The following is a 25,029-nucleotide window of genomic DNA, read 5'->3' as shown; positions in this document are numbered from 1 at the left end:
TTTCGTCCAGCAGTGGAGACCATGGGGAGTGAGGAGGGCTAAGCCTGTGGGCCGGGAGACAGAAGAGAGGAGTGGGTCTGGGGTCTTCCCTCCCAGGAAGTGAAGGGGCCTGGGGGTCCCAAGCCCCTCCGCAGTCCGCCTTTGTCCCCCAACCTCGGGGGGAGGCAGTGGGGTGCAGGGCAGTGCCTCCACGTCCCACTGTCCCTAGCTCAGTGCAGGCACAGGACCAGCCACAGGAGACCCAGCAGCTGAAAATGGGCCAGTCTGGGGTCACTGGGAGGTCTGAACAGATGGGGCCCTGAGGGCCTTCTGTCCTCCAGTCCACAGGACCCAAGGTAGGAGCCCTCACTCACAATCACAAAGGCTGGGACAAGGCTGGTGGTCCCTGGCTGGCTGCTTCTGTCCCACAAGCTTTGGGAACTGGGGCCTGATGATGGCCTTAAGGGCGGTGTTCTGAGAAACCCTGGAGTTTTCCAGGTATGTCTGCAGGCAGAGGACAAAGGGGAAGCAGGCGGGGCTCTGCACTTATTGTCCCCCACCTCCCCCAGCTGGTTCTGGGTAAAACCAGAGCAGTCTGGAAGAAGAGTTCTAATGAAGTTCAAATGAAAAACTAACTAAGTAAACGTGTGGGTGTGTGTATATGTGTGTGCATATGTGTGTGTGTATATAGTACATAGTGTATACGTGTGAGATATGTGTGTGTACACATGCATGTGTGTATACACACACACACACACATATATTTTTCAATTACAGCATTAAAGGGTTGGATAGGGCACCGGATTGACCGAGTTGGGTTTGTCCTAGATTCTCAGAAAACTCAGCAGTCTCCAAGCCCACATGAGCCATGATGCTGGGGAGGACTGGCTTTGGGACAAATGTGTTTGGGGAAGTGTGGCAGCAGGCCTGGTATTGTAGGTGGCAGTTCTGCCCTCCACCAAGTTCCCATGCTAGGATAGGGCAGCAGCCCGCCTGAATGTGAGGAAGAGGGGCTGCAGGGAGAATGGCGACTGACCCCTCCCCTCAGTCCAGTCACAACAATGATGAACCTGGTTAAAAAGCACATCTTCCAGGAAGGAATCCATTTTTAAGGTATTATTAGTCACTTACACCTGAGAGTAAGCGAGTGTATCAGACCTTTCCTGAGAACAGCTTTTTCAGAAAGAGGGTGAAGGGGCGCACAAAAAGGCACTGAGCTCCCGGCCAGAGCCGCAGGCCAAGGAAGTGAGAGGAAAACAAAGCGGGGAGGGGGGCACATGGAAGACAGTGCAACTCCTTTACAACCCAGCCGATGGGCCTCAGCAAGCTGGAAGCAGGCCCGGGGGCTAAGGTGCGTAAATCCAGGCCTCAGCGAGGGACACCACAGGCACGTGGAGGCACCTGCTGGGAGCGGATCACAGAGGTGACCCTGAGGTTCTTCAGAGACAGTACCGCCCTGACCCTGGACGTGAGCGGGAACTATCTCCGGACGGGGTGTGGAGGTCACACGGTGCTGACGAGAACCGATGCTGTGCTGACACTGGGTCCCGGGATCTGCTGCGCCCGCAGTGGGGTGACAAGGTGCCGGGGGACACCTGCCCCTGGATGCTGGGCTGGGCAGGAGCTGGTTGAGTCTCCCCGACACTCCGGCCCCAGGTCCAGAGCCAGAAAGGGGGCAGGGGCAATGAGAGACAGGAATGCTGCTGGAGACAGGGCCCGGCCTGAGGGAGGGCCCCTGAGATGCAGACCTTGCAGGTCTGTCCCGGCAGAGGGCTCGTCACACCTGTGGGGGCAAAGGTCTGTCAGAAAAAACAAGGAGGTTCCTAGAGCTGGGAGGGAAAGGCGGCCTCCGGACAGGAAGGCATCCCTTTGCCCAAGGCCCACAGTCATACCAGAGACCCCAAACCTGCTGGTTGATGTTGGGGGCGGGGAGGGGCTTTGCAAAACTGCAGGGAAAGCAAAGCCAGATCGGGGTTCAATCAGCATTCTCAAGTTTGGGTCAAACAAGCTTGAGAGCAGAACCAGGGTATCCCGGGTACTAGACTGTGCAGCTGGAGGCCAATTAGTGTGTACGTGGGGGTGAGGGGTGGAGTCTCCCCAGGCCCGGCCCCTCTCTGCTCCTCTCACCTCTGCCTCCAGGAAGGAATCTGCTTTCTTTCCCAACTGGGTCCTCGTGGTGGCTGCCGGCTGTTTCCGCACCTCCTGGTTTGGGACATCAGGGTTTGTGGGGGGGGGAACCAAGGCTGACTGCGGAGGGACTCGGGAACCCCAGGTTCCTCCCCTTCCTGAGAGGGAAGACCCCAGACCCACTCCTTCTCTCTTCTGCCTTCTGGCCCACAGGCTTACCCTCCTCACTCCCCATGGTCTCCACTGCTGGAGCTCTGTTTCTCTCAGGGCTGTCCCTTCTCTCACCCGGGTCATTCTACCACAAAAGGCCTGTAGCACGAGATCTCGGGGAGGGACGAGGTACCTGGGGGTTCTGATCTCCAGATTCCTGGGTCCTGCTGATCCACAGGTTGAGCCTTGATGTCACAGCCCCTGAGAGCCTCATGTTCTCCTGAAAAGAAAGCCTTGCATCTCAGGGCTTGGGGCAGCTGGCAACGGGATGGCATTTTCAGAGGTCCTGGCACAGGGACATGACTCTGCCTCACTCCCGTATCCACCTAGCACGTGCCACATACGCCCCGGAAGGCCCCCGACGCTCCCCCAGGGAATGCTGCACACAGCTTGGGAGACGGGCTTATGAACAGCAACTCGAGTCAACAGCAGGTTCTGCCAAAACGGACATGAGAAAACGTGGAGCTTTCTTTTTGAGAGAGCACAGGTGGGGGAGGGGCAGAGAGAGGGGGACCGTGGACCTGAAGCGGGCTCTGTGCTGAGAGCAGCGAGCCCGACGTGGGGCCCGAGCTCATGAATCGTGAGATCACGACCTGAGCCAAAGTTGGACGCTCAACCGACTGAGCCACCCAGGCGCCCCAGAAAACACAGAGCTTTCTAGTATTGCCAGGGTCAAGTTCTGCATTTGGAGGCCTCAGGCCTAATCAGCCTGAAGACACCCAGCTGGGCCTGAGCCCCTCACCTTCCGGCTGGAGGCTGGGTCTGCTCGGCTCTGGCCCACCAGCTCCTTCTCGAAGAGCTGGCGCTTGCTGGCTACGCCCACAGGAGCCACAAAGAACTCGGTGCGGGAGGAGCCTGGAGACTTGACCGATTCCGACCTCTGGAAAGAGAACACCGATGGCTGGCCCACGAGGGTGACGTGCACAGACCACACTTACCACGCTCATCAGGTGCCCCGGCCCCTCCACGACAGCCCTGCCCACCTGAACAGCGGTGTGGTATCTCTCCAACTTCTCGCCTAACTTGACTGTGCTGGCCGGGAGCCTCACGCTGGCGCTGCGGGACGGGAGGAGGGGACAAAACAGGTGAGACGGCTGCGCCGGGCCCGCCTGGGCCCCGAGCCGTACCCACCTACCCTTTTGGCAAAGAGAAGATGACCTCCATCACTGACTGAGGTGAGAATGACTTGGCCAAAGTGAAAAACTACAGGAAAGTCCAGGGACTTTCGTCACCTCCCCAGAAACATCCCCACTCAGCAGGACACCCCCAGGGTCAGAAATATCTGCCATTCCCCCCCCATTCTTGTCACTGGACCTCACACACATCTCCTGAATCTCCTTCCTCTCTACCTTCCACAGCACTGTAGTCCCCTTCCCCGACCCCCTCTGCCGGCCACCCTAAGCTCTCCCCCACTGACACCAGACCACTCCTACCCCAGACAAAGCCCAACCTGTCCTCAACAGCTCAAACCTCGCAGGCCTCAGGGCAGGGACCAAACTCCCTGACACAGCATACAAGGCTCTCATGGTCTGGTCCCTGACTCCTCCCCGACACCAGCATCCACCCCACCCCCCGACCCCTTTCTCCGCGGGCTTATGTGCCAGTTAGCTAGATACCTCACGCTTTTCATACTCTGTGCTTTTACTCGTGCTGTTCCCTCCATCTCAAGTCCCAGTCAGGAGTCGAGTGCTCCGTGATGTACTCTCCAGCTCCCGCAGGCTGGGCGGCTGCAGCCACTTTGGGGTTCCATTCCTGTCCCTGCACCTCCCTGCCGGGGCGGGGGAGGCGGCTCTCGCAAGTTTAATAGTCTGATGTGAGGTGCCGAACAGAAGCAGCCGTGCCTCATTCATATGTGCACCCCGTGCCACCACCGTCACCCCACGCCTCGCCTGGGATAGTTGGCCTCTACAAATGTTTAGGGGCAGGTGGACACAGCACGAGTGCACAGGATTCCTCGTGCTCGAGCACAGCTGCTTTCCAGACCCCATTTCAGCTTCCTTCTTTCAAAACACAGTCCTCAAACTACTCGCATCAAAATTATGGGGCACGGAGATGCTTATGACGCATGGAGACTTGCGGGCCCCTCTGCGTTGGGTCTGCTGAAAGTCGTGGCTTCCCCTTCCCTGCCCTGCTCATGGTCCTCCTCCTGGAAGGCTCTCCTCCCCCTCCCCACCCCAACCTCCTCCACCTTCAGAGCCCCACCCAAGCCCCACCTCCTCTAAGAAGCCTTCCCCGTTCCCCGTCCCCCCATCCCTGTTCCATCTCGCTGGGCCTCGGTTCCTCATGTTGGTCCAGTCTCCCCGCAGGGTCTGGAGCCCTGGCCGAGGACTGCACCTTCCCCTCGGGTGCTCTATGGCACAGCCTGGCACAAGGAATATGGGTGGCAGTCGCTCAGCAAACACAGACTGAACGTGACCAGATCAGACAAAGCCAGAGCCTCCAGGCCCCTGACCTGCGTGTTAAGGTTGTTTCTGAGTTGTCTTTCCTGGAGTTCATCTGAAACAAGAAGGATAGTCTCTGATGAGTGACAGTCCCCAGGAGGCCAGGGCCCTCCTCGAGGGAAGGGCTCAGCTTTCTGAACACTTCCTCTTCCTCCAACCCCCAACCAAACCTCCGTTAAAGATCCTCCTCTTGTCTGGGAGACACCTGCCTCCACCCACCAGGCCGGGTCAGAAGCCCCTCCCTGGCCCCACCACCACCACCAGCTCAACCATCTGTTTTCCTGTCTGCCTCCCTACTGCCCATGAGCCCTGCCAGGCAGGGACCAGCCCTGATCAATATCAGGCATCCAGCTTCCTCCCCAGGGCCTGGCACACATCAGGGGCACAAAGCACAGTCAGTCAAAAATAAGTGAACCACCCAGTGAACCAAGGAACTAAGAGTAAATTATCAGAAATTGAGAAGAGAGTCCCCAGTCCATACCACTTGTACCACTGGGGCAGAGGCAGAGTAGGGAGCGCTTGGAGAGCCCCACTGCTCTTGGCTCCTACCCTTCCCCGCTGCTCAAGCCTCCTGGGTGGGATCAGGAACTGCTGAAGGCAGGGGTGGGGCCCCTGCCACCGAACCTGCCTGGTGCCCTCTTCCTGCAGCTCTGGCCTTGTCCACTAGGTGGGGCTGCTCAGTCTCATCCACACCAACCCTCTGGGTCATTAACTGGCTCTCCTTCACTTCACCCAAGTCATCTGCTCTTGGCTACCCATGGGAATCCAAAACACCTCTCTATCCAAAGGATCCGCTTGATATCTAACCTAAGGCCCCAATGCTGGGATAGATGCTGGTTTCCCCAGGTTGCCCTCCAGGGGCCTGGAGACAAAGGTACCCTGGGCTCTCACCCGAAAGGAGATGGTCCTGGGGCTGGAGCGTTTGAGGGAGCTGCTGTAGGTGGCCTGAGTGGGTGAGGGTGTGTCCACCTCTTCCTCCTTGCTGGGGACTTTCACCTGGATGGAGTGGGGGAGTGTCATACGGGAGGTCGGGGGAGCCCGAAGCCCAAGCTGCCATGGGGACCCCATATGGCCTGGCTCATCCCAAGAGCCGCAGGAGGAAGAGGAGAAGAAAACCGTCCTGCCCCTCTGCCTCTGCTGTGGGGACGGTGGACACAGTTCCGTGGGGCTAGGCCACCAGGCAGAACTTTCCAGCAGAACTTCTGGAAGGACGTGAGGTTTCCCCAGAGTCTGCTGGTGTCCTGAAATCCAGGCCCTGGATCACGAGGGGGTTCAGGGTGGCAGGTGCTCCCTGGCAACACAGCTGATGCCCTTTTCAGCTGCCAACTGCCTGCCCTTGCCTCAAGCATCCCCTATTCTGACAGTGATTGGAAGCAGGTAGGGAGAGAGGAAATTGCCAAATCCAGCCCCACGGTGAGAGGACAGGAGACAGCAAGGGAGCCAGAGACCACCCAGGGCAGGATGAGAGGGGCACGTGCAGGGATGGAAGGGCGGGGGCACTGCCAACCTGGAGTGTGATGGGCGGGAGGCGGGAAGTCACAGTCGGAGAGTCTGGCACGCCCTGTTCTCCCAGCTCCGCCAAGGACGGGGGTCTCTTCTCAGAGAGGGCACTTCCCCTCTGCTCTGTGGTGGTGGGCTGGCCTCCCCCAGAAGCCAGCTGCCCCCCTGCCTGGGGCTGTCCCAAGGCTGCCAGCCTCTTTGGAGCCAGCTTTGTCTCTGCCGCTGAGGTCTTCTCGGACACCAGAGACTTCTCAAAGAGCAATGCTTTCTCAGAAACCAGTCTCCTTTCTGAGTCTGATGTCTTCCCTGGGGCCGGCAACTTCTCAGAGCCACTTGTTTTTTCTAGAATGGCCTTCTTCTCTGAGATGGCTCTTTTCTCTGACACAGAAGTTTTCTCAGGTCCCGGGGCCTTCTCCGAGATGGAGAACTCCTCTGAGACCAGTCTCTTTCCAGGGGCTAATGTCTTCTCTGGGACGGAGGACTTCTCTGAGATAGGGGGCTTCTCTGAGACCCCCTTCTTCCTGCCTTCTGCCTCTTGGCCCGCCAAGCTCTCCTCCTCCCTGGCCCAAGGGCCCCGCTGCTCCCGGCTCAGTCTCCGGCGAGGAGGCAGCTCCGCCTCCTTCTTGGGCATGAGGGGCTGCGGCTTGCCCTGCCCTGGGCCAGAGCTGTCCCTTCCCTCCTCTGCCTCCCGCTGGACAGGGGCCTGTGCAGCCTCCACTGCCTGCCGCCTCTGCCTCCGCTCCTGCCGTGTCCTGAGGGTGGCCTGGCTGTCCTCATCTTTAGAGGCTGAGGTCTGCGGCTTGGGCACCTCGGCTTCCTCCACGCTGGGCAATCTAGGCCAGAAGATGGAGAAGGGGTGGGAGATAAGTATCAGAGGCTATCAGAGACGGGAGACACCCTGGGGTGTACCTGACCCAATGGGGATGCTTCCAGGGCCACCGGGGAGGCACCCCACCCCCCATCACTTAAAGAAAGATCACATTTAACCGCCTTTACATATTGGGTTTCCACGAAGTCATTTGAACAACGCACACCATGTTTTTAAAAAGTTTATATACCCCTATAAGGTCCAACTCTGCATGTTGAGACCCAGTCAACAAACACTGACTGAACAAGTTTGTCTGCGCTGGGCCCCGTGCCGGGTGGCGGAAGTCAAAAGGAATAAATGCAGTGCTCGCCCCTGAGAGCTTAGATCAAGACCAGAGACGTTCGGGGACTTGTCAAAGGTCGCACAGATGATCAGTGGTGGAGCTGAGAGGAGAGCGGAAGCTCTGACACACCATCCTGCACTCCCGTTAGCCACAGTGGCGGCCACGGGCACTGGGGCAGCTCGGGGCGCACACGCTGTTCCCCCTTCTCTTGGGGACCCAAGGGAACATGAGCAACATGAGAGGACTGTCCTAAACCCGTAGCACTTGACCTCCAGCAAAAGGAGATTCTTTTCCTTCCTCACCACCCTGCTTTCCATGTGAATTGGGGCAAGTGAATTCACTGTCTAGGCCTCAGCGTCCAAATCTGCAAACCAGGTCTGTTGGGTGAAACGAGACTCATTCCACGTGATTGCCCAGCACAGTCCTGGCCCACAGGGGACTTCCATTCCCTCATAACCCTAAAATCCAGGCGGCAAGAGTAGCCACCGCATCCCTCCCCTCAGAAGTGAATTGTGGAGGCTCCAGGTTACAGGGGAGACAGCCTGGGTTGTGGAAAGAGTTGAGCCCACAGAGCCTGACCGATCCGGATGGCGAGTCCGGCTCTGCCAACCTTAGGTGTGCGATCTCAGCAAGTCACCTGTGTGTGCTCTTTGACCCAGTTTCTCCATCTGTAAAATGGGTTAATGATACCTCTCTCCCGGGGATACTGTAAGGATTAAATGACTTCTATCCACCAAATGTGCAGCAAAGTATCGGCTCACGGATAGCATCAGCGTATAGTGATTCTGGTTCCGAAGAGGGTGGAGGCGGGCAGCGTGGAGGAGGGTCTAGGGAAGGTGAGGAGCTTGAAGGACATCTGCAGACCCTTCATCTCATTCCCCGGGCACCCCCAGTACTTGGTCTGTCTGGGGCAGCTAAGTCCATCCGGGTCACCTGGGACAGGGAAATGGTGCCTCGTCCCCCACCCTGACCCGAGCACCTCTGGGCAGCTGGTGTGTGTCCATTCTGGGCGAGCTTGGGAGCTTCCTCGTCCGTGGCCGAGCTCAGATTGCGGTGTCGCCGCCGGCGCTCTCGCTCCTGCTCCTCCTCATCTTCTAGAGTCCACTGCCTGGCCAGGCTGGGGGAGGGGGGGTGGAGAGGATCAGTGCAGCCCAGGCAAGACTCCTGGGTCCCCGGATACCTGTTCCCAGGGCAGACCCCTACGGGGCTGGGAGAAGACAGCAAATACCCTCTAAGCCCGGGCCGTCTGTAGGTGGTTATGGCGCCCTTGAAAGATGGCTGGGCTGGGGCGCCTGGTGGCTCAGTCGGTCGAGCGTCCGACTTCAGCTCAGGTCATGATCCCCGGGTCCGTGAGTTCGAGCCCCACGTCGGGCTCTGTGCTGACAGCCCAGAACCTGGAGCCTGTTTCGGATTCTGTGTCTCCCTCTCTCTGACCCTCCCCCATTCATGCTCTGTGTCTGTCTCAAAAATAAATAAACATTTAAAAAAATAATAAGAAAATAAAAAAAGAAAGAAACATGGCTGGGCTGAACTGAGACGTGCCGGAATTGTAACACACACAGGTAGTCCCAAGACGTAATATGACAAACAGAATGTAGAGTATCTTGTTAATAATTCTGCTTATTGGGGCACCTGGGTGGGTCAGTAGGTTAAGCATCTGACTTCAGCTCAGGTACTGATCTCTCGGTTCATGAGTTCGAGCCCCGCATCAGTGCAGAGCCTGCTTCGGATCCTCTGTCTCCCTCACTCCCTGCCCATCCCCTGTACTCTCTCTTTCTCTCTCTCTCTCTCTCTCTCTCTCTCTCTCTCTCTCTCAGAAATAAACATTTAAAAAATAAAAATAATTCCATATATTGATGACACGCTGAAATAATATTTTGGATACCCTGGGATAAATGAGACCTATTATGAAAATTAATCATCTGTTTCTTTTCACTTTTTTAGTGTGTCTCATAGAAAATTTACAATTTTAACATGGTTCATATTTGTGGCTCACATTACATGTCAATTAAATTTCAAATAAAGGTACTACAAGGATTTGGATCAGACCAGAGTTTCCTATCCCGGGTACCACTGAGATTTCAGCTGGGTAACTTCATGTGGAGGGGCTGTGCTGAATTTAGGATGTTGAACAGCATCCCTAACCTCTACCCACTAGAGATACCTTAGCACCACCCCCCACTTGTGACAACCAAAAATGTCTCCTGTCTTTGCCATGTCCCCTGGGGGACAAAACCACCCAGGATGACAAATACTGGGTTGGACTTGACTCTGGAATCCAGAGTGGGAAGGTGGGGCCTCCCTCTCTAGGGGTGACTAGGAACATGGGAGGGTGGGCACAGTTCTGCCTGAAGGAGGGAGATAAACTTGACAAGTTCCTTTTTCTTTTGGGTCCTGGATTCTTAGATAATATTCATCAATGGACAATGGCAGAGAAACTTTCTCAGAGGTTCCCAACAACCCGCGGGATTTCTCAGCCGTTCAGAATGGGGAGACTCACAAATAAGGCCAATCACACCTGGAAAAGGTTCCAATATCCACTTCCCTTCTCAGGAGCTCTTTGGCCTCTCTCACCTTCTAGACCCAGCTTTCATTTGTCGGGGACTCCATACACTCTATTTTGGGTTCCTGCCGCCAGTCATCCTGCATTCACAGGACCAATCAGGCACTCCCACAGCCAGTCACCCACCCACCCACCCACCTCCTTCCGCACTCACCACCTGCCCATCTAGCCACCTGTCAATCCAAACAGCCATCCACCCAGTCACCCCCCATTTCCCTGCCCAATCCCAGCCACCCACCAATCATCTTTAGCCACCTGCCCTACCATCCCCCCCCCACCCTGCCTCACTGCCAGCCCACCCCATCTTCCATCCAACCACCCTTCCATCCCAAGCGAAGAGCAAATACATCTCTAAGCAACTGCAATGGGCCAGCAAGTCAGCAACGGGGGGGGGGGGGTTCACAGAACAAGGCGACGTCCCTTCCCTAAAGGTACCTACTATCGAGTGAGAAAGAAAAGTGTGTCCCCCAATAACTCCCCCAACCAAAGCAAAGAAATTGCTCTGCAGGGGAGAGAATGATTACTGTAGGCCAAGATTATCAAGAAAGGCTCACAGACAAGACTGAACGAACCTGGGCTGGACCTAGGGGGGTGAACAGGATTTTAATAGAGGTGACAGGGGGCTGGAGAGAATCTGGCAGTCCAGGCAGAAAGGAGGGCCTGAGCAAGCCTAGAGGTTAGAGGTAGGGGGGTTGGCGGAGCAAGAAGATGTGCTTCACCCAGAGCCCTGGGAGAAAGTTTGGGCTGAGAGTAGCATGCCCTGAGAGTCAGCAGAGCAAGCCCTCTCTGGAGCCTTCCTATGATTCCCCCAGTGCTATCTGGGGCCCTACAGATAGGAAGAGTCTGGAAAAGGCCTTCTTCTTCCCTCCCAGAGTTACTGTAAGGCCTTCCTTTTGCCACTATCAGGTGTCTCTCCCAGCCTATCCCTCTGCCCAGCCCTATACCTTCTAGACCTTTTCCCCTCTTGCAGAGTATTGCCATGCAACCAAGACTCAACTGAAGGAACAGACGTGTTTTTTGGGGGAAAAAAAAATCATGCAAACCCACAAATTTTGCAAACAGAATCGCATATGAAAAGCACCTATGGAGCCTCCAAGGAAAGATTCCTCAAGGCCGCCTCTTGGAAGGCTGAGTCTACTCCTCCTCCCCTGGTGCACATCCCCCTCTTTCCTCTTCCTCGGTTTTCTTTACTAAAATGAGGAGAAGGAGCCACACGATGGCTCCGATCTGGTTTTCTAAGTCCAACATCGTGCTGATCCAACATTCACCAAGTAATTTTTGAGCACTGACGACGTGCCAGGCATAGTTCCAGGGATCGGCATGCAGCAGAGAAGAAGATAGACAGAGTTCTTCCGGCCACGGAGCACAGAGAGCAGGGGGCCGGGGTGCGGTCAGTGAGCAAGGAAATGAGCACATGGACAAAGCCACGTCAGCAAGGGACACAGGACAGGAGAACCAGGTAAGGGGTAAGTGAGAGACGATGACTGGGAGGAGAGGGCCCTCTGAGAAGAAGCCAGAAGAGCCGGATCTGGAGGCAAGGTGGCCCAGGAGGAGGGCACAGCAAGTGCCAAGCCCTGGGTGTGACAGCTGGCTGTTTGGAGGAAGGGAGACCCAGAGCCAGAGTGTGGCCCGCAGGGACCTTGGACGGGGAGGAGAGGCCAGAGAAAAGGCCTTCATAGACCAGGGAAAGATTGTGGGTTGTACTCAAGTGTGCTGGAGAGCCACTGGATAGTTTTACATAGAGGAATGACATGACAGAATTTATTATTATTATTATCTCTGGCTGCTGAAGGAAAAAGAATTGAGGGTGGCAGAGGGAGAAGGGAAACAGGGGCGCCCATCAGGAGGCTCCTGCAATCGCCCAGGTGAGAGCTATGCTGGCGGTGGTGAACTTGGTCGCGACAGAGAGAAGGAAAAAGGGATGGACTGGGAACACACTTTGCAGACAGAGCCAAAGGGGGATTGTGGATGCAGAGGAGAAAAAAAGAAGAAACAAGGAAAACTAGATTTCTGGCCTGAGCAATTCCTGGTGCTGTTAGTACGATGGGAAAGATCAGGGGAGGAAGGAGTTTAGGGAGCTGGTGGGGGGAGGAAAATTCCATTTCCGGCTTGTTCGGGGTGAGGAGAAGAAAAGGAGACCAAGGAGACTGGAGGGCGGAGTGTGAACCTGGAGGGAGGAACGAGGTCCTGTCCAAGACCACAGGGGCAGGGGGTGGTGGGGACAAGAAGACCAGCACAGAGTAGAGAGAACAGAAGTGTCTGGTCCACAGGAAGCCAGCTTGACGGATTGGGCCGGAGCCAGGCTGAACCAGCAAGGGAAGAATGGGAGTCAAAACCGAGGGACCGGGGAGAGCCAGCGACTCTTTGGAGAAACTTTCCTCAGAGAAAAGCAAATAAAATGGGACAGTGCTAGAGCAGAATGTGGACTCAAGGAATGACTTTTTTTTTTTTTTTTTTTTACATTTATTTATTTTTGAGAGAGAGAGAGATAGAGCGTGAGAGGGGCAGAGAAAGAGGGAGACACAGAATCCGAAGCCAGCTCCAGGCTCCAAGCTGTCAACACAGACGCAGGGCTTGACCCCGCGAACTGCAAGATCATGACCTGAGCCAAAGTCAGCCACTCAACCAACTGAGCCACTCAGGCACCACTTAAGAAATGATTTTTTTAAATATTTTATGTATTGATATTTATTTATTTACTTACTTACTTATTTATTTATTTGGACAGGGCAGGGGAGGGGCAGAGAGAGCGGGAGACACAGAATCCAAAGCAGGCTCCAGGCTCTGAGCTGTCGGCACAGAGCCGAGGAGGGACTTGAACTCATGAACAGCAAGATCATGACTTGAGCTGAAGTTGGATGCTCAACCGACTGAGCCCCCCAGGTGCCCCCCAGGAGTGGTTTTTTAATTGAGGTGTAATTTATATACAATAGACACACATCAAGTTTTGTTTTCTTTTTAAAGCCAGGCAAATGAAGGGGAGTGGAGAAGGTATGAGAAGTTAGGAAGGAAGGTGTGAGGCTGTGGTCCTGCAGGGAGAGGAGAGACCACAGGCCAGGGTACCTCTCATCTCCAGCATGCACCACGGCTCCTGGCACACAAGCGCCAGTGAATGTGGAATGAACAAGTGTGACCGTCGACTCTCAGATGTGCAGGCCTCTCCTCCTCCCTGAGAACCGAAAGCCTCTCTCTTTTTTTTTTTTTTTTTTTTCAACGTTTATTTTTTTTATTTTTGGGACAGAGAGAGACAGAGCATGAACGGGGGAGGGGCAGAGAGAGAGGGAGACACAGAATCGGAAACAGGCTCCAGGCTCTGAGCCATCAGCCCAGAGCCCGACGCGGGGCTCGAACTCACGGACCGCGAGATCGTGACCTGGCTGAAGTCGGACGCTTAACCGACTGCGCCACCCAGGCGCCCCCGAAAGCCTCTCTCTTGACAAGGAAGAGAACAAAGCAGGGACAAATCCTCAGCTCCCCCAAAGGCAACCTGCCCATCTCTTACGAGCCAGGCTCTGATGCCCTCCCATTCCTCAGCTGAAGTTGGTTCACAAGAGATCATCAATTCGTGTGTGGTAAATGAATGATCAATCTTCAGATACACATAGCCTACAGGGGTCATGTGAAGGCCTATGGGAATCTTGTTTAAGTTCTGAGGTCAAGGCCATAAAGGCTTTGATTGCAGCCCTTCTCCATCAGACGTGGAAATGCCAACTTCATCGGGCTCTCATCTGAGGCCATGTTTTCAGCTCTCTCCTTTTGGGACTTATTCCCTACCCCTATGAACACTTTGGGACCAGCTCTCGTCCTCCAAAGCTGAAGGATCCATCCACGGGAAAGTGCCCCACAAAGCCGGAAGCTCTTCTCCCCTGACCACACCCAGCTGGGCTGGGCTGGGCCGGAGCCTCCAGGATTCCTTGGTCCTGAGCAACCCCGTTCCCACACGCTCCTCTCAGCCCTGGGGGAAGCAGCTTATTTGTTTATTCTCCAGTGGGGCCATATATGGAGTGTGATCTGCCAGAGCCTGGTCTCCTCAGAAATGACTCACCCACCCCTCCCCAGGCCAGCCCTAACCCTAAGGGGTCTCCAGGGCTGGAACTACAGGAGGTGGGGCCCAGGTGTCCTTGAACGTCCACCAGTTTTAGGCCATGACCCCACAGTGCACCCAAGGTGGCTTGGTCACTCCCCTGCTGCTCACGAATCATGGGGCTGCCTTCAACCCCTGGCAAAACATGAATCACTTCACCTTCACCACCTTCACCACCACCCCACCCCGGGGGAGAAATGCTATTGCCAATAACTTGCTATCAGATGAGGAAACGGATAGAACGGGGGGGGGGAAGGACGGGCAGGTGTCAGTATCCAGGAGGGGCCTCAGCAGGTATAGTTGTCGAAACCCCCGTAATAAATAAATGATAACGAAGGGCCTTAGAACCTTTAGCAGCACACAACTATTTGTGGAATATGGTAAATAGCTCAATAAATGAAGGAACCAAGAAGTAAAGGTAGTAACATAGAAGTGCTTACTATAATGCCAGGCACTGTTCTAAGTATTTTACAAATGACATTGACATTAAACCTCACAACAGCCCTGTGAGGAAAGGTGGTGTTATCCCCATTTCACAGACGAGGAAATGGAAAGTCACTGGGGCTAGTAAATTTCCCAAGATACCACAACTAATAATATAACAATAATAATAATAATAATAATAATAATAATAATAATAAGATTCCATCCTAGGTCAGCCTCTCACAAGCCCGTACCCTTAACCACAATACCAAATGCTGGTAAAGGATGTCCTGGGAGGGCTGTCCCTCAGCCAGAGTGAGGCCCCACCTTCTTAAGAGCCCAACAGGGTATATATTCAGAGGAAGGAGCAGGGGAGGCTGGGAGGGCCTCTGACCTTGTGCGCTTCCCCACCCCAAGACAGGCCAGAGGTCATGGGAGAGCAGAGGTTTGGGAAAGCCCGGTGGCCAACACATTGACCAGAGCCAGGCCCAGGATGGAACCCGGGTCCCACCATCCAGGAGTCCCAGTCACTCTCACCAGCTGATGCCACAGCCCCAGGAGGCTGCCCCACCACACCCACCTTCGCCACAATCCTTTCCTCTGCCTCCTGGCCTTCATTCGGAGACAACACCCCTGTCTTTGCCTCCATGTAGGGCTGCTACCCTCCCCAATACAGCACTCACACCGCTATCAGCTGCTGCAGACCAGACAGAAGTTAGATCTAAGGAAGAAACCCCTTCTCCCCTGCCCTGCAGGGGACCTCAAAACAAGCTTGAAAAACAGATCAAGGCTCAGCTGCTCTGGTTAAAGTAAAGGAAGGGGGGGGGGGGGGAGTCTGCCCCAGAAGCATCTGTAGAACCCCGGACCTCAAGGAGCAGGATTTGCAAACCTCTGAAGGAAAGAGGAGCTGGGAGACCCAGCTCTGACTGGCTGTAGGACTTTGGGCCAGTCTTCAACCCCTAAGGGAGACAGGTCTCTGGTTCCCCTTCTGCACAATGAGGGGTCACCACAGGTGGTCACTGAAGTCCCCTCTAGCCCTGATGGCCTAGGGAGAGGTGTCAGGGGAGGGCAGTGCTGGGAGGTGGGAGGTCTGCTCAAGGCCCAGGTAGGGAAATGATTAACGGCTGGCTACTCAGTCCCAGGCACTCTCAGACCCACCCCTCACCCCCTGCAGACAGGTCCCGCCCAGCCTCTACAGTCACCCAGCCAGCCAAGGGAGGAAAGGAGGAGGCCACTAACCAGGGCGCCCTGCCAGCCAGCTCACCGCTGCCCCCAGCCCAGGGCTGGAGCATCTGAATTCCTACTTCGCACCAAGGCTAGGCTGCAGGCCGCCCTCAGCTCCCCGCCTGGGCCCTGGCTGGAGCCACACGGGTCACACCCTCACCATAGTCCTCCCCAGCCTGGGAGACTCGGTTGACAGTGACTCACAGCCCTTTCCCTCCTGCCCGCTGAGGCTTGTTGTTCACGAAGGGAGCAGGGAAGGAGCGGTCCTCTGTTCCAGGTGCCTCATCAGGGTGACTGTTGGCAGCAGCTGTGTCTGCCCACGGGGCTCTGTGAGGGCTGGGACCAGCAAGGAGGGCCGGCCAGGGGCTCCTGTGGCAGGACTGGTTCTCCAGGGCGTGCCTGGCACTGACCCTGGACATCCCGTGGGAACTCGGCCCTACCCCAGCAGCCACAAGTCCATCTGAGCAGTGGACAAGCTAAGACCAGACCCTGCTCCCATTTGTAAAGTTCTCATGCCCCAGCTGCCCACCCACCACACATGCACACCCCATACAGATCCAGGCATGCTCTCAGACACAAAATCACATACATCCCACCCGTCTGTGAGCTCCTGAGGAAGTTGTGTGTGGTTTGCATTTTTAACCCAATGCCCTATACTGAGGTCTCCCATAAACATTCACACCAAACAGACTCAGATTCCTAAGGCCCAAACTCAGCCACATAAGAACCTACTACCCACACAGATGCCTCCACACCACACAGGCCATAAACATGCTCGCCCACACATACACCTGCATGTACACATACAGGCACACATCCATAGGCACAGATATGCCCACACCTAGGAGAAAAGACACTCCCACATCAACCCCCATGTACACTGACCCACACACAGAGTCCAAGGTCTGGACCCCCAAGCTCCACCCTCAGCACAGACCTTCCCTGGGGTGTGTCCAACCTCCCTGGCAGCCTAGGTTCCTGTTTTCCAGGGCACTGAGTTCCTTCCATTCTCGGGGCTTACTTTATCCCCTTTCTAGATCCCTTGGGCCCCTCCACCTGGGGGGTTACCTGGCCACTGTGCTTCAGAGCAGTGTGAGGTCTTGAGGGTCTGATGAGGTGGGCCCCCAGCCCTGGGGAGATGAGACTGAGATGCTGGAGAAGCTCTGGGGCCCTTCTGGAGGGAGGGGAAGGAGATTCTAGAGCACTAGAGAATGCCTGAAAGCAGCCTTAATGGGGAAAGCCTGGGGAGGCTGCTGGTCTGCCCCTGCAGAGACTGCCTTGGCCTCAGGATCCAAATGCCCACTTGGGAGGGTCAAAAAGGCCAATTTCTCCTTGGCTGAAGCCTACGGGATCAAAGGAGTAGGAATCCAGCTCAGAGCTACTACATGGGCCTCAGTTTCCTCAAGGGCAAAATGGATGTATGTGACAGATGCTGCTGGGGGTAAGGAGGTGAATGTGCTCATGTGGACACTTCTGAGCAGAGGTGCAGGGTAGCTCCGAGAGGAGTCACCGGGGGTCACCAGCCACAGTGAGGGGCGCTGCCTCCAGGCCAACCCCAACACCCCAGTCTTATCTAACCGTCACAGGATGCCCAGCAGGCAGAGATTAAATACCCAGTTTCCTGACCCTTTGAGGGACTTGCCTACAAATAAGGATCGAGGCACAAAGGGGAACAGCAACTATCCTTGGTGATCCAGCCCAGACACCACCCGAAAATGCCAAACTCAGAATCTGAGCTTCATGGGGGGGTGGGGGGGTGGTGGTGTCTGTTGGCCGTGGTCTCTCAATCCACTGATCCTTCTACTTCCGACCCTCCGAGGAAGTGGTGCCCCCACTCCTCCTCCGCAAGAGGGGCTGAGGGACCCCTCCCCAGGGCCCCCCTCTCCCAGTCTCTACCAGAGAAACGTGGCAGCAAGGGAGGCTTGTCTGGAAATGAGGCTCGGCGGCGGCGGTAACTCTTAAACACCTCCCCAAACCCCCAACGCGTCCCCGCAGGGGGTCGTGTTTGAAGGGGGCTCTCCGGGTCGGGCCCAGCCTCCCCCAAGCACCCCGTGTGCGGCCTCAGTCCCCAAAAGGAGGAAAGGAAACCGTCGGGGAGCGAGAACACCGCCCTGTCACTTAAGAGTTCCCCAGTGTGCCCCCGGGGCCGTCCCCCCTTACGGAGCAGCAGGGCCAGCAGGATCAAGGCTCAGAGCCCGCCTCCCGGGCGGGAAGAGGTGGGGGGTGAGGGGCCGGCGCGCGGAGGAGACCCCGGTGCGGCTCCCCGGGGCCCGCCGCGGCGCTCACCTGGACAGCGCGGACCAGTCCTTCCTGCTGACAGCCATGCCGCTGAGCCCGCGGGCCGCCTTGTGCGCGTGCAGGGCCCGGCGGCCGCCGCCTCACCTGCGCGCCCCTCCCCCGCCGCCCGGCCCAGGTAGGGTCACATGGCCGCTTATCTCGGCCCGCCCGGCCCGCTGCCGCGAGCCGCCTCTTCGGAGTGTGGGCGGCCCCGACAAAGCCGCATTGATCTCCGCCCCGGCCGGCCCGACCGCGCGCCTGCCAGCGCCGGCCAGCTGTCGGACAGGCCGCCGGACGGACCCACGGACGCACAGGCCGGCCCGGGGTCGATCGGCCGCCCGCGGCGAGGGCGGGGGACTTCCTGCTCAGAACCAGTCGGACCAGCTCGGCGCTGGGCCGCCTCCTCTCTCGCAGGGGCCTCGCGGGGCCCGGGGTGGCGGGGAGTGGGGCGGCTGGAGGGGACCCGAAGATCGGGGTCAGGCCGAGCACACTGGCGGTAAACCGACTTAGCCCCGTGAAACTTACGAGCAGAAGCCGAGTGGGAAAGTTAGAGCAGGTACTGTAACCTCGGGTCTGCAGCCCTGGGTGCCTCCCGGAGCCTCGGCACCCACCCCGCCCCTAATAGCACCCCCCCACCCCCACCCCCGAGATGAGCTGGGTCGTGCTTTCGCTATGCCGCATCCAAAACTGCCAAACGCGCCCCCTGTAAAGCCAGCATCTCCACAAAATGAGATTTCAGAAGATTCAATTCAGCAAACATTTGAGTGCCCACAGCTCTGAAAACACAGTGATGTCAAAGGTACTGTCCTTGCTTTGCTGATACTGGACTTTGGGCTGGAGGGGCAGGGTGTGGAACAAGGCAGAGGAAGATCAGCTTTTCCCCCCGGAAGGAATGAACCCGGATAACCAGGACTGGAATTTTGGAGCCACTCGAAGGCAACTCAGGCATCACCAGCACCCCGTGGGTCCCTTAAAGGGCCCATCTGGGCTGGTGGGTGTCGGTGCTTTCTAGCCAGGAACCAGCAGCAGGTGGGCAGAGAGAGGGCCAGTCACTGAGCACCGAGAGTCTTATCACCCCTGATGGATCAGAACTGCAAGGTCAGCAGCAGCTGTTCCTGGTCTGAGAGGGACGAGAAGCAGCCCCAGGTGCCAGGAAAAGAAGATGGAGGAGAGTCAACTGCCAGCACTCCGACCTTGCTCCCCAGCCTGGCCTCCCTTTGGCGCTGACCCAGGACTGATTGTCTCTACGGTGCCCTCCAGCTCTGAGATCTCACAGTGACCAGCAAGCCAGCTGCTGAGCAGAAACCTGGAAACACAGACATAGCTAAGCATCTCCTTCCCCCCAAACACCCCCTCCTCCGGGGAGCCTTCCTTCCTGGCATAGGAGGTAAGGAGTGAAGTTTAAGGAGTGAGTGCTGAACTGGGAGCCTGGAGACTTGGCTTTGAGCTCTCATTCTGCCATTTATGAGCCATGCGACTTGGGCCAAATCACTTCTATGTCGTGGAAATAATGACACTTTGCTTCCTTCCAGATTGCGGGGATCAAATGAGTCCATCACGGAGTGTTGGGGAGCAGCGTTAAGGTTGACAAGGCCCCAGAGAGTTCTGAACAGAAGCCAAGGCAGGACCCAGAGCCGTTTGCTCTGCCAAGGAAAGACAGAGAGGGGATGATCGTAAGCTGTGTCCCTGGATACTCCGATACAGGGCCTGACACTTCCCAGGGAGCCTGCTGTCTCCCTGGGGGCCTAGGGAAGGGAACTTTCCTTCCAGGGTTTGCCAGTGGTCCTCAACTTAGGAAGAAAAATACTCCTAGTCATTTGATGCCTGGCCCTTCCAGGGACACTTCATGAAGCCAGGGGACAGTCAGGTATCTGTCAGTCCAAAATCCAAAACCCTCTCTATGGATGTAAAAAAAAAAAAAAAAAAAAAAAAAACCCAAAGACACGGAAGGTCGGTACGCAGATGACTCTAGAAGTAAGGAAAAGTGAATTAGGTACATCTTAAAGTCCGGAGAGTTCTTTGGGGGCGGGTATTGTATATTTTACTAGGCACTTTCTATGTGCCAGGCACTGTGCTTGGTGCTGTGCCAGCATAGTGGTTTCCTCGAGCTGCTTGGGACAAAGTGCCACAAATTCAGGGGCTTCGAACAACAGAAATTTATTTCCTCACAGTTCTGGAGGGTAGAAGTCCAAGATGAAGCTGTTGGCAGACAAACTGCCTCCTCAGGCCCTGAGGGGAGAAGCACTCCTTGCTTCTTCCTAGCTTCTGGCGGTGGCTGGCCATCCTGGGAGTTCCTTGGCTTACAGTTGTGTCGTTCCAAACTCTGCCTTTATGGTCACATGGAATTTTCCCTATGTCTAGGTGTCTGTGTCCACAGTGCCCTCTTCTAATAAAGGCACCAGTCATGGGGTGCCTGGGTGTCTCCAGTGGTTAAGCATCTGACTCTTGATTTTGACACAGGTCGTGATCTCCCCGGTCAGGGGATCGAGCTGTGCATTGGACTCAGTGCTCAGCCCAGAACGTGGAACCTGCTTGGGATTCTTTCTCTCTCTCTCTTTCTCTCTCTCCCTCTCTCTCTGCTCCTCCCCTGTGCACACTCAAGTTCTGTCTCTCTCAAAATAACTAAATAAAACTTAAGTAAGGCATCAGCCATTATACGAGGGCCCACCTCATGCAGTATGACCTCATGTTAACTTAATTACATCCACAAAGACCCCATTTCCCAATAAGGTCACATTCTTAGGCACCAGGGGATAGGAATTAAACGTATCTTGCGGGGAGACGTAATTCTACCCACTACAATCAACAAGTGGCTTTGATTTCAGTGACACAAAGATGATAAGGATTCAGTTCCTGACCTCCAGACATTCTCACTCTAGCAGTGGGGACACACACACATTTCCACAAACATCCGCACACCCAGGCCTCTTGCCAGAGAGACCTTCATAAAAAATGGAAATTATGTCATCAGGAGAGATTAATAGAGGGATTGGGAAGTCCTAAAGAGGAAAGAACATCTGGTTGGGCCTTGAAAGTTAAGTGGAACTCAACTTCCAGAAAAGGCAGTGGAGCATCCAACTACCAGACACAGTGGAAGACGTAGGGGCAAAAATGGAAGGTGCTTATGGAACAGAGAGACGACTCATATGCCTGAAGCTTTGAATGCCTTCCGAGGCTGATGGGAAAGATGGGGGGCAGCTGGTGAGGTCCCAGTGTGTGGTGCTCAGGAGTTATCTTTTCGTGTGGAATATGGGGAACTTGAAGAAAAAGGGTTCATGGCCTCTGAATGGGAAAGGTCATGAGGTCAGATTGGAAGGAGAAGGCCAATCTTTACAGTCCACAAAAGAAATGAAAGGGGCTTGAGCAAGGGCACCCAGGGAGAGGGCGAGGAGAGGTGTTGGAGAGCAAGAGTCTTGGAAAGTTGAATTGTCAAGACTGAGTTGGCTGATGGCAGGTGGTGAAGTAGGAGAAATCCAGGAGAAATCCAGAACTCTCACCTCCCTAGCCTGAGGGGCTGGGTGAATGCAGGTGCCATGGATGAGACCGGGACGCAGGGGGAGGAGGAGGCTTAGGGAGGAGGGTGACTTTAGACCACTAGGGGTTTTTCAGCCTCCGCATTATTGACATTTTGGACCTGATAATTCTCTGTGGTGGGGACTGTCCCTGCATTATAAGATGGTCAATAGCATCCCTGGCCTCTACTCATTAGAATTTCAGGTCCCTGGAGAAAGCCAGGGGGAGCTGTCCAAAGATGGCTGGCTGCGGGAGTGTGGGTGCTCAGAAGACAGCTTCGCCTGTTTTCTTTGGTGGGGCAGGCGGGAGGATGGAGGGATCCCTGAGGACAGGCGGGGGAGGGACATGTTAATGTTCAAGATATCTGTGCCCATGTGCTGACAACCTGAGTGTCTTGAGAAGAGATCAAATGCCTTCTTCACCTCAGTTTCCCCTCAACTCTATGCCTAGTGTAGTAGGTGCTTGGTAAAGGATTGGAGAGTTGCACTAACTTGCTTTGGGAAGAAGAACAGGAAAACCCAAATAGTCTGAAAACCCTGCCGAGTGTAACTTTGGGAGCTGGGTCGGGGAGAAGCTGAGATCGGGGTGGAGGTGAGGGGACTCTAAGTATCCCTTGGCCTCCAGGATGGGGCAAAACCAGGATATCAAGCATCAGCAACTACCACAGTTGCTGGTGAGGGTGCACGTGGTACAGACTAGCAAAAGTGAAGATATCATTCTTGGCGACCCAGCAATTGCACACCTGGGGAGAGAAACTCTCGAGCAGGAGCTGCAGAAGAGAGGCTCGTGAGTATTCCAGGCAGCACCGTTTATAGTAGCAAAAATCTGGAAACCACCTCAGTGTCATCAACGGGACCACGGATGAGTCAGCGATGGCATTTTGGTCATTTCACAGCACTGGAGATGAGCTACAGCTAAGTGTACCCACAGGAGTGAATTTTACAACCCTCACCTTGCAGTGGAAAAAGCAAGAAGCATGCATTTCTGTCGGGTTTACACGCCCCACCCCCCGCAAATGCAAAAGTAAACAATATCTTGTGTAGAAATTCTGAAATGCGGAGCAGCGCTGTAAAGAGAACCAAGAGAATAGTAAACACAGAGTTGAGGATTGTGTTTACCTTTGTGGAGAGGAAGGGCCTTTGAAAGTATTTGCAGTCCCCTCCGTCTTTACGTGAGTGGTTGGCATAGGGGTGTTCATTTCTTAGCTCTTCAATGTACAGACATTAAAAACCGCAGGCATGTGCCGGTCACTTCCTCTGGGGAGAATCCGCGAAGGTAGGGCATGTCACATGGGGAATTCCCAGGTCAAAGGCAAGGGGTTCTCAAGACTTCCCAGCCAGCAGTGGGGGAAGGGGTCATCTCTCTCCTCCCCTGCCAGAACTGATGTCTGGAATCCCCACCCTCAACCCCTATCGACAAAGCTCCTAGGGCAGCTTCCCCTTCTCTAAAGAGGCCAGAGTGGAGGTTTAGGGGGATCCCCTGGCCCCAAACCATCAGATTTGTAAGTCACACCCTGACATTTCAGTTTTATTCTCATTCATATATACCCGCTAAACAACTGCCAGACCACTCTCCGGGAAGGCAGAAAACAAATTAAGTGAAGTAATCTCACACACACACACACACACACACACACACACACACACAGAGCAGTGGTTCCCTGGCTTTGGGTTTTTACAAATTCATTATACTTTTTAAATACGAATCCCCAAATGGTGTTGCTACCATTTTATTTTGCAAAGGAAGAACATTAAAAGACAATTACCACCCACCATCCTCTGCTCCATAAGTAAAGAATATTTTAATACTAAAATAATAAGACGAAGGCATGCATACGTCCGGAACAAAGGAGAGGCCCTTGTCACTGAGTACAGTTAGCTTTGTGGAAACTTCACCCCAGGGGCCCTGGCTTCCTCAGCAGCACAGTGGGGCAGTTGAAATTTGGGTCACAAAGAGCTCATGAGGAGAGTTGCATCCGCAAAGCACCAGTACAAGGGACACGCGGGCGTCCACCCCACTCTGTGACAGGCAAGCCACTGCATGCTGTGTGCACACATACCTGGCTCACCTTCAGATGAACAGCTGGGAATGTTCACACACACACTCCTCCCCCAGGGGCTCCCAGTTTGGAACACGCAGATGAGGCCATGCTTCTCTCCGAAACCTAGAGGGTCGGGCTCACCCAGCCTGTGCTGGCCGGTGACAGGGGTAGTTGTTGGCACTGGAGCCAGACGGGTGCTGAGCCAGGCCAGAGGTGGGCCACCCACTCAGGTCACCAGGCCTCTGCCTCTGGCTGGGATAGCAAACCTCCACCCATATCCAGTTTTCTCAGTAGACTGGGGGTCCAAGGACCTGTGTTTTCATCCCCAATTATGTCTGTGACCTTGAACAAATCACTTTCCTTCTCTGGGCCTCCAGATGTTGACTGTAGTTCTCTGTACCGGTGCCAGGGGGTTATAGAGACTCACACTGCTCAGCCAAAGGGACCCACTGGCCAGCTTAGGAGTGTGTCTGGGGAGTAAGAGAGTACCCTTGTTCCTCAGCTCCAGTGAAGGAGCCTCATGCTGGCAAACTTTGGGGAGTTTTGAGGAGAGAGCACTGATACAGTCATGAGAGGAGGCTGCCGCCTGCACTGGTCCAAGCAACCTGTCCCAGCCTTCAGTAGTTTGGTCACCCAGCTGGAACGGAACCGCCCCCCTGGCTGCCCAGCCCAGATCCCTGCGGGGAGTCTGACTTACTTCGTGGGGGGCCTCTGGGGCTAATGTTTAACTCAGCTCCCTCTTTCAGCAGGGCACTTTAGCCCCGGCAGCCCTGGACGTTGGGCCTGCCCTGATCAACCTGCTGGAGGTGGGCTCCAGACAGACAGACAGGGGGCCTGGCCTCCTGCCCCCATGGAGATAGGGCGCTCGTGGGGAGGGAGAGGCAGCCGCTGGCCTCCCGAGGACTCTGGGGCAGGCAAGGGCGTTCGCAGGTGGCATCCTGCCCTGGCCCTTCCTACCAAGGAGAGAGGTACAGCAGGTCCATCTCGAGCTGCAGGGGAGACATTTACCCAGCTTAACCACAGGCCTCCCCCAAGAAATCGCCCCTCCCTCTGTCCCCAGTTCTGGCCCCAGTGTTGGAGGAAGACCTCACCTTGGCTCAGTTGGGGGACATTTGTATCTCATTTGAATGCCTTCCCTTTTGGTAGGGATTTTGGGATTCCTCAGGTGCATAGGGTGGGCCCCTGACCGCCCCCCCCCCCCCCCCCCGCCGTGTCCCTTCCGGAAGGTGGCTGCTTGGGCTCTTTGTGGTAAGTCAGGCCCCAGGAAGCACTACCCCAAAGGCAGGTTGACCGAGGCTCCAATTGCCAGTGTGCAGCTACCAAACCCTGTGACTTGGGGTGAATTACTTCACCTCTCCAGGCCTCCACGTCCTCACCCACCAATCCAAGACAAGAGGATCTATTTGTTAGCATTTTGGGAGAATGTAATGATATAATTCTGATAAAGCATTGAACATCATATTTATTCTTATTAAAATAGTGACTAAGCATACGGG

The 25,029-nt window shown here is 55.4% G+C and overlaps 1 protein-coding gene across 1 annotated transcript; it reads right to left on the bottom strand.

Moving 5' to 3' along the window:
- Positions 1-1,080: 1,080 nt before the first annotated feature.
- On the bottom strand, positions 1,081-18,275 carry LAD1 (ladinin 1). Its single transcript, XM_045456523.1, has 10 exons — positions 17,989-18,275; positions 8,388-8,525; positions 6,265-7,090; positions 5,649-5,753; positions 4,769-4,812; positions 3,300-3,372; positions 3,059-3,196; positions 2,450-2,536; positions 2,107-2,181; positions 1,081-1,762 (listed from the first exon to the last, which is right to left on the bottom strand). Exons 1-10 carry the CDS (start codon positions 18,024-18,026, stop codon positions 1,757-1,759), a joined length of 1,530 nt encoding a protein of 509 aa, XP_045312479.1. The 5' UTR covers positions 18,027-18,275; the 3' UTR covers positions 1,081-1,756.
- Positions 18,276-25,029: the final 6,754 nt, after the last annotated feature.

The sequence above is a fragment of the Leopardus geoffroyi genome, chromosome C3 (genome assembly GCF_018350155.1).
Source record: "Leopardus geoffroyi isolate Oge1 chromosome C3, O.geoffroyi_Oge1_pat1.0, whole genome shotgun sequence".
Taxonomy (NCBI): Eukaryota; Metazoa; Chordata; class Mammalia; order Carnivora; family Felidae; genus Leopardus; species Leopardus geoffroyi.
The sequence above is the reverse complement of the archived record's forward strand: the minus strand, read 5'-3'. Positions and strand labels throughout refer to the sequence as shown.

What these genes read in the sequence shown, in the direction of transcription:
- LAD1 (XM_045456523.1), bottom strand. Translation starts at nt 18,026, where the DNA reads ATGGCTGTCAGCAGGAAGGACTGGTCCGCGCTGTCCAG. An exon ending in TCCCGCCCATCACACTCCAG is followed by an intron (nt 5,754 to 6,264) that starts GTTGGCAGTGCC and finishes CACTCCATCCAG; the next exon opens with GTGAAAGTCCCCAGCAAGGA. An exon ending in ACCCAGCCTCCAGCCGGAAG is followed by an intron (nt 2,537 to 3,058) that starts GTGAGGGGCTCA and finishes CTTTCTTTTCAG; the next exon opens with GAGAACATGAGGCTCTCAGG.